The following is a 13,426-nucleotide window of genomic DNA, read 5'->3' as shown; positions in this document are numbered from 1 at the left end:
GCGTACAGCGCGGGATGACAGGTTCGATGTGTGAAGAATGCTTTTGGATTGTTCGTGACACAATTCGCAGTGAAAATTATGTACAGGTGACAAATGCTATGCCTATTGCAGGGTATGAAGGGTCTTGGGCGGAATGCTATGACTTTGAAATGGAGGGCCTTGAGGGAAATGATTTACATCTTAACATTTATCTCGATATTGACAAATGATAATCGAGATTCATATCTCGGTTTCTAGAAGTGAAGTTATTTTCTTAGTAGTAATTTCTGTTAATCCTTCTTGAAATAAGTTAAATATCTCTCAAATTTCCCAGCAAACTTCAGTGGGTGCTAACTCTTTGAAAAGATTCAAACTGCAGCTTATCGGATAAACGTTTAAATGACTATCGATTCACTTCCAAGAAACTGCCCAAGCACGTCCAAAGTCCGATTTCAGACTTCTGATTTCGAAACCCAGCACCCCAACACTTCAAACGAAGAAATTTTGGGCACGTTTCCACTTCAAAAGGGATTCGCCTCGGATTCGGATTCCTCGCCCCTTTACGAGCCCCAAGCGTGGGAAGAGATTACCGTTGATAAAAATAAATTCCATATCGTTAGAGCAGCCTTCCACTGCTGTGAAGGTTCGCAAAGGGGCAACTGTGGCGCGGTTTCAAAATCGCCATCTGTCAGTAGAGCTTGCGTTCACTTCCTTCATGGACACGTATGACCAAACCATTTGCGGTGTGACAAGACATTGGCATATTTATGAGCGGCCATAAAAATAAATTGAATGCTACCATTTCTTCCACCACGCTGTCGGTTGGTGTTGGAGACGGGCGTTCGCACTATAATGCTCAATAAAGGGTGGGGGGTTAACATGTGAGTTAGGTGATCATTCTGAACAGCTTGTCATTTGCAGGACGATTGAGCACCGGAACACGATACAGCAGCGTAATAAATTCGAATTAATTTTTAGCTTTAGTGCGATACTATAAAACTTTCTGTGCGTGGTAAGAGGTTTGACTTTTTGACTAAAGATAGCACGGGCTACACAGTTCTTGGAATATACTCAGGGGTGGAAGATAGTGCAAGCATACTAAGCAGATGCTTGAGGCCCCAAGAAAGGTCCCAAGGGGTGTCTTCCTGTAAGCTGGTTATGAAGTCCATCAAACATTTAGACGAAGCTGAACTCTTTGAGGGACGAAGTATAGTATTTGTCCTCTGACTCTTGCCCAGCTTTGGGCCTCCATGCAGATGATTGGGCCCCAAGGTTTCAAGAGGTCCTGAATGGGTATTTCCCTGAAAGTTGGTTGTGAGTTCCTTGGAGTCTGGTTCTTCAAGTTGGGTTCCAATCTCCATGAAGAGCGTCGTGTAATATCTCCTCTTGGCCTCCAACTCTGGCCCAGTCAGCAGATCTCCCGATTTATTATTTATATTTCTAGTAAGACGGCTTGACGCCGTATTGACAGATCTCATGAGTTACCAACCTTCATCATTCATTCTATCTAAGGCCTCCTGGCAGATACTCAGGAATACTCCAAGGTTTCAAAAGGTCCCAAAGAGTATATTCCTGCAAGTTGGTTGTGAGGTCATGGTAGCTTGCATTATTTGTGATGGTCCAAACTTCATAACGGTCTCGTATAATATGTCAAATTGACTTCTGGCTCCGGCCCAGTCAATAGATTCGACGAGTTAGAGGCTTTTCATTCTGCTGAAGACTTCCGAGGGTTTTGATTCGTCACTGAATATACTTTAATGCTCTCCTTTTTAAGTTTAAATTTATCTACTGTAAGCAACACAAAAGTCAAAATATAATTCAAAAAGAAGATTTAAGTTTGTTATCCAAATCTAATTGTTGCTTTTGCTTGCGTTTCCTGGAAGTGTCCTGGAACCAATTATATTGCCGTACAATTTGTTTCTTCTTTGCTGACAATTTCATCTAACGACATCATTCACTTGTCAAGTACAACACCGAAAACGTTGCCCGTACTTCTCACAAACCACTTTGCCTGCTGCAACTGTTCTAGAAGTGATTTAGAATGATCTCATTACTTTCCGTTGCCGTTTTTTTTTTGGTTTAGCTCCAACGAACTTAAACAGACATCAGCCACTGGCGACAAGTCAAGAAGAAGCGACATGCGCCACCAAAATCAGTATCCCAAGGCATTGAAAGTAAAATTTAACTTTATTGAAGTAATTACCTGTTTACAACCGTCGGAACGCTTCCTGTCACCATGGGAATGTTTCGTCGGAAAGGTTTTTTTTTCCTTCTTTCGACTGTACCACCCCGAAGTACCCTGCAGCCGTCGGTACGGCGTTCGATTCGAAAACAACACCGAACCGAACCGAAGGGAATCAACAGATAGAAAAAAAAAGCCGACAGTGAAATCCTGCCCAAGGTACGACAGTCGATGAAGAAAATCAACTCACCGACTGAAATTCATACAAACAGACGGGCTCTTCAGGTGTTTTCCCTGGGAATGGTGCGGCAAATGTTGCCAACATCTTGTTAGTTTGCGAGTTGTTTATCCGACCGACCCCTCGGCATCCCGGCAGCTTGCTCTATGCTCGGAGCACCGAGCTCATTACGTGCGGCAATGGCTTCTTTTATGAAGCTTCACGGTCGTAAATTCCCTCCGGGCGAGGATAAGCACAGGGACGCGGTTCATCTTTAAGTAACCGTAAGTCGTGATACGGAACATACTATCCTGGTCACATTTTGAGGCAAAAAGTGTCCCGGTCGTTGCAATCGGTCGTTTGCATCGGTCGGGGCGTTGAGGTTAATTTGAGCGAGCTTAAATGATGCGATGTACTCAAAGGAATTTAAATTGCATCAATTTTAATGTTAAGAAGGCAAATAGAGGACGGAAATCAAATCGGTAGACAAAAGTAAAAAAAACACACCGACTCATAAATTAGTCCCCCATAAAGTTTTTCCTGTTCGACCTCGAGTTCTCCCATCCGTAGATGTTGCTAGAATCCTTGATGCTGGTAAATTAATGTCCAACATGTACGTTATGCCGTGGGATCGTAAAAAAAGCTTCCCAGACTGCTTCATCCAAGCAACCAAGGCAGCAAATAACTTGCAGTGACATTGCGGGGCCAATTTGGGTAAAGGTGAATAAATATTTGGCCATCTATGAGGTGAGATCCGGGCGATGGCACCTCACCACCACCACTACTACTACAGGTCGCTCTGGTAGTTAATATATCTTTATGGCAATAAACCGAAAGCACCCGCTGAGCAAAGATTACCTTCTCGGGGTTAGATGGATGGCAGGTAGTATCAAAAAGAAAAAACCATTCTTTCCATTCGACCAATGGACATTGGTTCTTCTACCTAAAGCTTCAAGACCTTTTGGCCTACTGCTGTTATCTGGCAAGATATGGCTGATCTTGTGGATCAAAGGAAAAGCGGAAGAATGCATAAAACTTCCCAAAAATCCCAAAGTCAACATTTTGCAACCTTAAGCTTGAGTTTTGCCTGAAGAGAATGCTAGGTTAAGGCGGCCAGAGTGCTAGATTTTTAGAATACCGCCGTGCGACATTCCTAGTCCGGCAGCGAGATTCAATGAAAAATGAAACCATAATTTTATGGCTGGTGGCCCCACTTTCATCGCTACCTACCTGCTTTCCAAACACATCCCTTTTTCTGAAGTTCTCCCTCGTGGCGAAGAACGTGGGGGGATGATGTTACCCGACCCGTATATGAACGGCTACTACTGTAAGCATAATTTAAAACGAGGGACAGCTATCTGGACCTTCATGCTGTCGGTCTAGCCTTCGATGCAGATTATCTTCCTACCCAATATCCCGGAGATGGAGTGCAAGTTTATGAAGCGGTAAATAATTAAAATACATCCAGCAAGCTCATTTGTCACGTTCGGCGAAGTGTAACCGCTTGAGTTATTCTTCCGTGTGAAGGGCAAAAATGGTGGTGTTCCCTCTTTCCTGCGTGGAGTTTTGGGCGATGGCGCTTTATCAGCAAGAAATTGTTATTTTTCCTCTCCTTATTGAGTGAATTGATGATGGGCTTATAAAATGAAGATGCATATCTTTTCAGAGGGGAAAATGTTGAAAGCGTAGTATAGATAAAAGGCCTGCACAGAGCGTTATTAAAGAGACATAAATTTAAATTTTAATCTGGATAGCAGTATTCCGATATGACTGTCGTTTTGTAATTGTACTTAGCTGAAGTATGCATTTGTTGATAGGGCAGTCCGATGGTCGAAGCAATTGCGGTTCCGCTTTTCAGACGGCTGGGTTGAGTATAAATCTCATCTGGACCGTTTCCCCAAAGTGAGGACTGACTATCCAACTATGCGGTATCAATAAGTCTAGTAACCCAAAAATGGCAGGCATGACCTAAAGAGGTCCTTAAGCCACGAAACAGTAAGAAGGTGTATTTGTGGACGGACCAGTACTAGGGGTGACCGAGGCGCTGGTATTCACATGGTAGGAACGAGGTTCAAATCCCATTCGGACCTTCCTTTCAAAGTGTGAGCGTTTTTGTTGTATTTATTTATTTTCATTTAATAGTTTAAAAGCTTTATTACTGTTTATAATTTAAAAAAAGTTTATTATTCAAAATATAGAAAAAAAATCAAAGTATAAGTTCACGCCCTACAACGTGTTCAGTATTTTTTAATTCTCTTCTATTTTATTCAAGAGCTCAACATCCATTTGTTCGGTTTTGTTGTTTTTCTTTTTAGCACAAGAGTAGCCTTGAAATTCTATGATAAAGTGATCCACCGCGGCTTGAAGGCTACAGTTCTTATAAACCAACGGTGATTCCTTCCTTAATCGATGTGTGTCGATTAATCGATAAATTATGTGCATTTTGATTTAAATCTTAGCAAAGAATGAATATTTATTTCAGCTCATTTATAATTTTACTCCCCGTGGCGACTAACCACTCGCTGGTAGTGTTTTAATAACTCACTCGTGAGCTAAATAAATGATTGGTGATTTAACTCTCTGTGCCGATCAACCACACACTCATTGTGTTTTAACACACTCACTACGTTTTAAATGATTCATTTCGTTATAACTCGCTCGCTTCCCTTTAACTCATTCACTTTTCAATCATTCTCAAATTTAGTGAGTGATTAGTCGGCACGGAGAATTAAATCCAAAGAGTCATTCAACTCATCGGAGAGTTGAATCATTCCTCGAGATTTAACTCTTAAAGAGTGAGTATAAGACGTAACTCACTATTCTAAATCAATCACAATGATTAAATTCGCGTTACTTAGAGGTTTTTCCCATCACTAGTGTCAATGCTCAATTCCCAACCTTGTTATTATCCTTTGATCGCATTGGTACGGAGGGTTAACCCAGGAAGCAGCTGTTTGCTTCATATTTTAAATGGCTTGAGGTTGATGTGTTTCATATATATCCAACTACGTGGTTATCATTAAGTCTAGTAAGCCAGATATAGAAGGCATGACCCAAGAGGTTGTTTGGCCAAAAATAAAAATAAGAAGAGTTAAATATTACCCACAACCGAGTATGCCCGGAGTAAGGCAAAATAACAGGGTGGAAGTGCCTTGTTAATTTATATGTACTAGTAATCGTCAACATTCGCGGTGTTGTCAATACGGCGTCAAGCCGTCTTACTAGAAATATAAATAAATAAGAGTTAAATTATTTAGCTTTTTCTCTAAAAAATCATATCCATTGTTTATGAAACTTGCTTTAATATATTTTCAATAAATACATTACTTGAGAAAATCACTTCCGTAGTTTCAGAACTCGTAGAACCATACAAACAGTAATTTTTTGCTGTACCTTACCCTACCGTTTCGTTTATTTGTCCGTCAACTGTTCCACACCGGTCCGCCGAACCCTCCAAAAATAGCAACGAATCATAATTTTACATTCGTTGGCATTCGTTTCCAAAAACAGAGCACATTTCGTACCCCGATGTTTCACCACCACCACAAGCTTCATCACTGCCCCAAGCGCCACATGCAATTGCAATTTTCTTCTGTACAAGAAAAACGTACCTTTGCTCGCTGGAACTGTGAAAACCAGAAGGCCCCCCCCTTTTTGTAGCGAACGAGCGCGCGACCAAGTTAGGCAAATCGCGCCGTGAGAAAATTTCGGAAGCCAGCCTGAAACACAGGTCGACGGGCGACGATGTAATTTATGGAAAACTAACGCTATAATTCAGCAAGCAAACACAAACTTTATTGAAATAGGACAACCATTTTGCAGCTCGCTTTCGCTCTGCGTGTGCATTTCGTGAGGCTCTGTTTTCTTTTCGATTTTACCCTCCGGGTACTCATACACGAGCGAATCGAGCGTCGTGAACCCCGTCGTGGGACGCCAGTAAGCATCCGGGCTGTGTGCGTGCGATACTTTTGAAGTGTAGTTCGTTTCCTTGCAACTGTGGTGCAAAACTTTTCACCGGCGCGCAGTACCGTACGTGAAAGAATCTTGCACACTCGATGCAACGCCTCGCCGAGGGTGGAAACTGTGTCGAAAAGCGGAAAAATATATATATTTCAAATCAAGAAACACTCCCCAAACAAACTAAAAAAAACGGAGACATCACATCCCTCACCGGGTTCCGGCAAGCGTTTCTGGTTTTTTGACTGTTTTGGCTGGCACGATTGTCGCCCGGTCCTACCATGCATGTGCCAGTGAAATTTGGCTTCACCGCTCTCCGTTTTATTTGTTCGTTTTTCTGTTAAATGTACTTTCACCCTGAACGCCACTGTTCAGCTGAGCAAACACTCAAAGGCACTGGGAAACACTCAAAGTCAACCTTCTGGCAAAACTACTCCTTTGTAGCAGGAGCTTCATGTTGCTGGCGGCTTTATTCCGGGGAAGAGAGAGAAAAAAATCGTTTGCACCGAAAAAAGGAACTGGCTGGCATTTGGATCATCTCACCACCAGTCTAATGTGGTGCTGGTAGAGTTTAAGGGGAACACTTCAACAGACCTACCCACATCGTGCTGACTATCGGGTGCAGTGGCCCCACGAACGAATGGGCGCGAAACGAGCAAAGATAGCAAGCCAAGGGAACATGGGTTTCTCGGTGTATTTATCTTGTGTTGCAGTGCATCTGCACGGTACTGCAGCGTTCGTTTGCAGAAGGATCTGCCGGGAGTTAAAAGACACCTTCTGTACAAACATCGAAATGAACTGATGTGTGTGTCTGTATCGTGTACGGGTGTGCATATACCGTTCTCTGTCGGGTTATTAGAGGTTTATATTAAAAGGTAAAAACGGCATCATCGCTAGCAAACTCAGGGCATGCAATGAGGGGTATTATTATTTGGCGCAAGTGTGGGTACTTTGTTTCGTACGAATTGGGCTGTGAAAGGATTAGAGTCAAAATGAAGCTTTAAATTGAGAGTAACCTCGAGTGCATAATCCTGAAGAATGCGGAATGAAGGCAAATTTTTATTGGGTTTATATTAGAATGTGTAATTGACACATTACCCTTTGTTGCGTCCAGCAACAAGCGCTCCCCAGTTAGTACGCGTTTCGGATTTTCAACGGATTTTAATAATTCGAGTGTGGGGTAATATTTTAGTACAATATTTACTGGCTCGAAAGAAGGCCTAGCTGTAGAAAGACGCTCATTTCGGCGCGCACCGATTTTATTTCCTTCATCTAGCCCCCGGTCAATCACCCTTCGCCGCCGCTGGTGAGAGTTCATTTCGAGACTGTTTCTTTTGGAGCGAATTCGCCTCGTTTCGCCTGTGCTGTGTCCGCAGCTTAAGGATGGATTTGCTCCGCTCCGCTGACAAAACGACGAGGCCCGTTGCGTACGCGACACCCTATAAACATATCCACTTAAATGGGATTCAGTTGCTCAGTTTAAGATCTTCCACCTCTGTACTAACTAGTCGGTTTTACATGCTTTACGAATATGTCTGTACGGTCTGGGGATTCCGTATTACGATAGGAAAGACACATTTATTTTTAACTTAATGTGGGCGACACTAGACGACGATGACAGATTTATCTCAATAACGTTGTTAACAATTTTTTACATCAACATAATCGAGTTTATAATTATTATTAAAATTTGAAGAAGCAGTCCTGAAGGCTGTGTCGATAGCCTTCCCGATAGCACAGTTTTTAAAAGTTTTTTCAAACTTTTTCACACGAGATCCCAACAGAAAACAACGATAACAGGCAGAGATGGACCCATACCTTCTCCTCTTTCTTGGCATAACGACCTTTTACAGGTCATGCCTGCCATGTCTGGCTTACTAGGCTATTGATGCCGCATAGTAGGATAGTTAGTGCTCACTATGTGGGAACGACCCCGATGAGACTTGAACCACGGGTCCTGCCAAATGAAGACCATCCCAGTTGTCACCTCTACCACCGGGTCGCCTCAAACACATCATTTTGGCCAAAAGTCTGTGGTGGGTTGATATTATCCATAGCGCTTGCTTACATTTAGCATGTATGCTGTTGTTTGCCATTTTTTTCAAAATTGTTGATAGAGGTATTGTGAATATGGAGCTTCTTCTAGACATCCTCAAACTGAAGGGTAAAAAAAACTATAGGAGGAATCTCTCAGTCTGCTAGATTCCCAGTCTCATCATCTTCTTGGGTCGGGAGAAAGATTTTAATTAAGACTCAGAGTTACTGCTACTCATCCTGCAAACTGAACATTTAATTATTTTAAATCATTGTAAATACAAATATAAACTAGCGACATTCAAACTCGATGCATATGGAACTACTCTTAATGCTTGTTGTTAAATTTTGCTGATATCCATTAATAGGTAAGTTCATCTACTTCTTCGGTGACTTGGTTTTACCCACAACAAATCCATGTGTACGGAGAGGCGGTCCCAATGGGATATGAACCCCGGTCCTGCCGTGAGAAGACCGGTGCTGCTGTCGCCTCGACCGATCCTGTTGGGGTCCGGTGGTGGGGCCCTAAAAAAAAATTTTTTGAGTTTGGAGAATGTGTAGTTAGGCAATGAACTTCTCACACTGAGTATCATCGTTCATCCTGATACTCTAGAAATGTCACCTACAGCAAGGCACCGTGGCAGAAAGCAGTCGAAGGGAGGTTCTACTGGACGAAGAGCCAGCAATCTTCTTCCTCCCCACAGTGCACACGGATCATCAAAAGCTTTGAATTATTGTTTTTTAAAATTAATCTCGCTATTTGAGTCAGATAGTAACCACCTCTAGATTCAAAAATATTTTTTATTCTACAGACCATAAACCTTAACTAAAACAATAAGATAGCAAAGGGCCTGATCTACCGCTGATTTTGCACAGCTTGCGAGAAAGTATTGACAGGGCTCACAATGGACGCAAGATAACGTTCATACGGCACCAGAGTTTTCATTCCTGAGAATCAACTTCAACAACGGCTCTGTTTTGATATAGGTTTGATGTAGGCTTATTGCTTTTTTCGTAATTATCATAATCATAATTAAGAAAACATTGAAGAAGCCTGCCAGTATCAAACAAGAAGTTTTTGCTCAAGGTTTATTTGAAAGTTTGTCGGTTATAGAACCATAATAAGCATTTATAACTCACTCATAGGATTGGAATATTTAGCCTTCAGTTTCAACCGTATTCTTTACTGTCTAGCCCTCTTCGAGCAAAAGTGTTCCGATCCTTTAAAAATAACGTATTAATTATCGTACTATTTACAAAACACTTGCCATGATCCTTAATCAGCAGGTTTAATATCCTTATTATCCAACCATTATTGTATTGGTCAATATTATGGCTATCAATGATTTCCTTCATTTAAGATTCATTAGAACAAAATGAACTGCACACATGCAACCTATTAATTTCGAAGCACTGCAATTTTTTTCCCCTCTTAACAAAACGACCATAATTGACACTCTCGAAGTTCACATGCACATGCAATTTACTTGTTACTGGAGCTTAAGGTACGATTACTAAAATATTTATGATTTGTGCAACTGAAGGCGGCTAGAGTGTGTGATTGGATCTTTATTTACGCCTTGTTAAGAAATAATGAATGCTTCTCACTCTCGTTATCTCAATCGCTCAAGAATGAATCCTTATTACTATATTTTACAGTGAACTTTTACACGAACGATAGAACCAGTTTTACGCCCATGCAACACATGATCATTTTTCTTCCCGGCTTTAACAAACTTTGTTAACCGTTTCGTTCTGATGAGAACCCCATATCAGAACCCATCCACCGGGAGCGGGATAAATTAATTTAATCCCGTGAGCCGTCCACCATTTCTGACGCATCATTTATTTTAAATGAAAAATGATTGTCGGACGAATGTGTTGTGTATTATTTATTAGCATCCATGGCGAAAGGTTACCATCACCATCGTCCGATCGGCAGACCAAGCTAAACCAGCGGCCACCACATGTCCATCGATCTTCGAGCAGAGGCAACCGTTTCACTGGCAAACGGACTGTCTTCCAGATGCAAACGCACACTGTTTTATGCACTGCGAACACTAAATATGCCAACCATCGCTTCTTCTGCTTCCCTATCGCTCTCGCTCTCTCTCTCTCTCGGCGGCTGATGGGAAGATAATATCCATCAGCTGCGATAACAGATTCATGGCAATGTTTGCGCTGGTATCTTTGCATCTGCATTGTTCGGCGCGCGAGCCGAACAGCAGAAGCCACAAACGAAATCGTTAGTGACAATGGTGCGCATCCAACCGGCAGGTTAGGGTTGGGAACCATAACCCCATTCCCGTACGACCACCGGATGGGTATAAACACCATCGGAATCGACCGCACGTAAATACGATTGCAAAACCTACCAAGTGTCCCGATCGGTGTGCAACACCAGCGCTACCCGACCAAATTCTTCCGACAGCACCACACCGCCTCTAACTAATAAACCGCAAAACGCTCCCCCATTGAGTAGCATAAGCTCGCTGACACGCACGAACAAAACACGGCGAACGGGGACCGAGTGCGAAAACCGCCGACCGCTGGCTTTTGCGTGATCGATGTACTGATACAATTTTCCTCTCCACCTACGCGTGCCACCCGCTTTGGTGCGGTGCGTTCCAATTACAGATATCACCAGCGGTGGCATCCAGCATCATCAGCCCTTCGATGGATATAAATCATTCCTCGATACCGGTACGGCCCATCTGCGGGCGTACGTGGCGTCCGGTTCGGTTGCTGCTGCCGCTGCTGCCTCCAGCCAGTACGGAGGTGGTTCACATCACGGTCAGCAAACGCCACAGTCGCTGCCGTCGGGTTCGGGCTCGGCCAGCAAATGGGAGGAACCGTACTTCGATGACACGACGCCGACCAACGTCACCGGACTGGTAGGAAAATCCGCTTATCTGAGCTGTCGGGTGAAGAACCTGGGCAACAAAACGGTAAGATGCCACTCACGATGTCTTCTCAACGTGTTACTTACATTCCCATCCCTGCTCCGTGCTCCTACCCATCCTACAGTCGTCAAACATATGTTGTATGCATTTTGCACTGACCCAAAAATAACACTCCCCGTACAGGTTCTGTTCCGAAATGACAGGCTGAGAGAGCAAGGCTAAGCTAGGCTTCAGAAAAAGCAGTCCTAAAGGGACATGCTGAAAGAAAGGATTACACCGTCACTCACTAGGATGGCTTTTGGTTTTGGAAGTGTTTTACAAATGAAATCTCTCTTGTCGGAAAGCGAACCGAATGCGAGCTTGTTGGGGTTGGTTTCATTACAACGCAGTGTAGCGGATGGTCTGTTGGTTTAATGTAAGCATGTTAATTTTGCACCGCTAGCATAATGTGACGGGTTTATCGGTACACTGTCGTAGATTTAAAAGTATTCTCTTATGTGAAAACAAAAATGATTTAAGTGTAGCGTAATTGTTTTATTTTAAATTTTAAAACCCCGAAATTCTATTAAAAGTCAGTCTATCAGTCTTTCAGTCAGTTCTGTAAATGGTAGTCAAAGGATTTATCCTTCACTTCGTGCTTTGTTCTTAGAGCAGTAAAAAATTATCGCAACTTAATGAAAAAATATTAACATCAGAAATACAGCAGGGAAAATACTCTACATGCAATGGCTGTTTGTTGCAGAGATCTACCAAACTATTCGTATTCTATTGCAGCAATTCTGAAATGAACAGTTAAATTTATAACAGCTTTTTAAAATTATTTAAAGGAGCTATGGTATAAACATTTTGCAAGTTTGAGCTCGAAGATTGAAATTTAAATTTTTTTAAGAACTTCCCGATGACTGATTAAAACTGCTTCGAATTTTCATTTTTACATTTCTAGAAAAAAAATCCTCCGAACACTCTTTAGAATCGTTTCAATGCAAGGAAACATTTGAAAGAAACCAAGGCTACATAGCCAGGGGGATTTATCGTTGTTTGACTTTGATCCAAGGAATGTGAGCTCAACGATCAGAGCATCCGTCTAGATGGACATGATGGACATTGTTTAACAAAATTCACTGTCCATGTGCAAGCTGAAGCTAATAACTTTGAGGCGGTGGTTGGGCCGCCATTCGAAAATACGTTTAATCAATCTTCATCCAAGACAGTGCATTAACTAATCGGTGAATATGGATTTCCCGGGAGTAGGTGTATCAGCTGATCGGCTAGCGTTAAATCTATATAATCCGGTTCAAATATTTGCTGCGAATTTCATCAAAACGACTTGTCTCAATTGGCCATTTCATATTTTGAATTCAAGATTCAAGTATGCTGTCAAGCTGCAATCATCTGTCTGTAGAATGATTTGTTACGTTGTTGTGAATGATTGCTTTGTAGTGTATGTTCTTTCGTGTTGCATATTTCTGAGCATTTGTTTCGCTGAAGACTTGAAATAGTCCAGCGTTTAAAAAAACATATACTAGTTCACTTTGAAAAACACCAGGCGTCTCCATTACAAAATATGACATCTTCAGTGATTAACCAGGCGCCTCCATGGCCTAAAATTAAATAAAAACGCATTTTATCATTCTCATACAGTACAATATCAGCAAATAAGCTAAACATTATGCTTAATTACCCAGTTCATTTTCGTCTCGACTTCTCGAATAGTTCTCGAACGTTTTCTTTCAGAACAGTTTTTCTTGGAAAAGCTTCTCCAAATCGAACAATACATCCTCGAGCAATGTTCATTTCCATCTCAAGCAAGCAAGAAATGCTGACGCCATCGTGTACCAAACCCAACACACGAATTATTTTACCCACACACATACTTCCACTTTGTATTTACCTCAACACTCTTCCCCCACTTCATCACTCACCACTGAATGATGAGTCTGGGTTGGACGTTGACGCCATCCATAATTATTTAAATTATCCAACTTCAAACAACTTCTGTGCGGGTGCACGTGTGTACAACATTTTATTTCGATGACTCGCCAGAAAAGCCAAAATTTATGCAAACATTGCCCACCCGCCCGCATCACCACCAGTCGCAAGTTGCCGAGCCCCGCCGCGCCCAAAGGGGTTTTCTACGATTCGATTAATTTTTCG

The 13,426-nt window shown here is 42.2% G+C and overlaps 1 protein-coding gene across 10 annotated transcripts in view; it reads left to right on the top strand.

Annotated features, from left to right (window-relative positions):
- LOC118506050 (hemicentin-2-like) overlaps positions 1-13,426 on the top strand; it is a 283,028-nt gene that overhangs the window by 234,502 nt on the left and 35,100 nt on the right. For all 10 annotated transcript variants that reach the window (XM_036042691.1, XM_036042684.1, XM_036042688.1 and 7 more), the window contains one exon: positions 11,007-11,317. In XM_036042691.1, the coding sequence (XP_035898584.1) occupies positions 11,007-11,317 (311 nt within the window). The remainder of the gene's footprint in view (positions 1-11,006; positions 11,318-13,426) is intronic.

The sequence above is a fragment of the Anopheles stephensi genome, chromosome 2 (genome assembly GCF_013141755.1).
Source record: "Anopheles stephensi strain Indian chromosome 2, UCI_ANSTEP_V1.0, whole genome shotgun sequence".
NCBI classification, from domain to species: domain Eukaryota; kingdom Metazoa; phylum Arthropoda; class Insecta; order Diptera; family Culicidae; genus Anopheles; species Anopheles stephensi.
The sequence above is the reverse complement of the archived record's forward strand: the minus strand, read 5'-3'. Positions and strand labels throughout refer to the sequence as shown.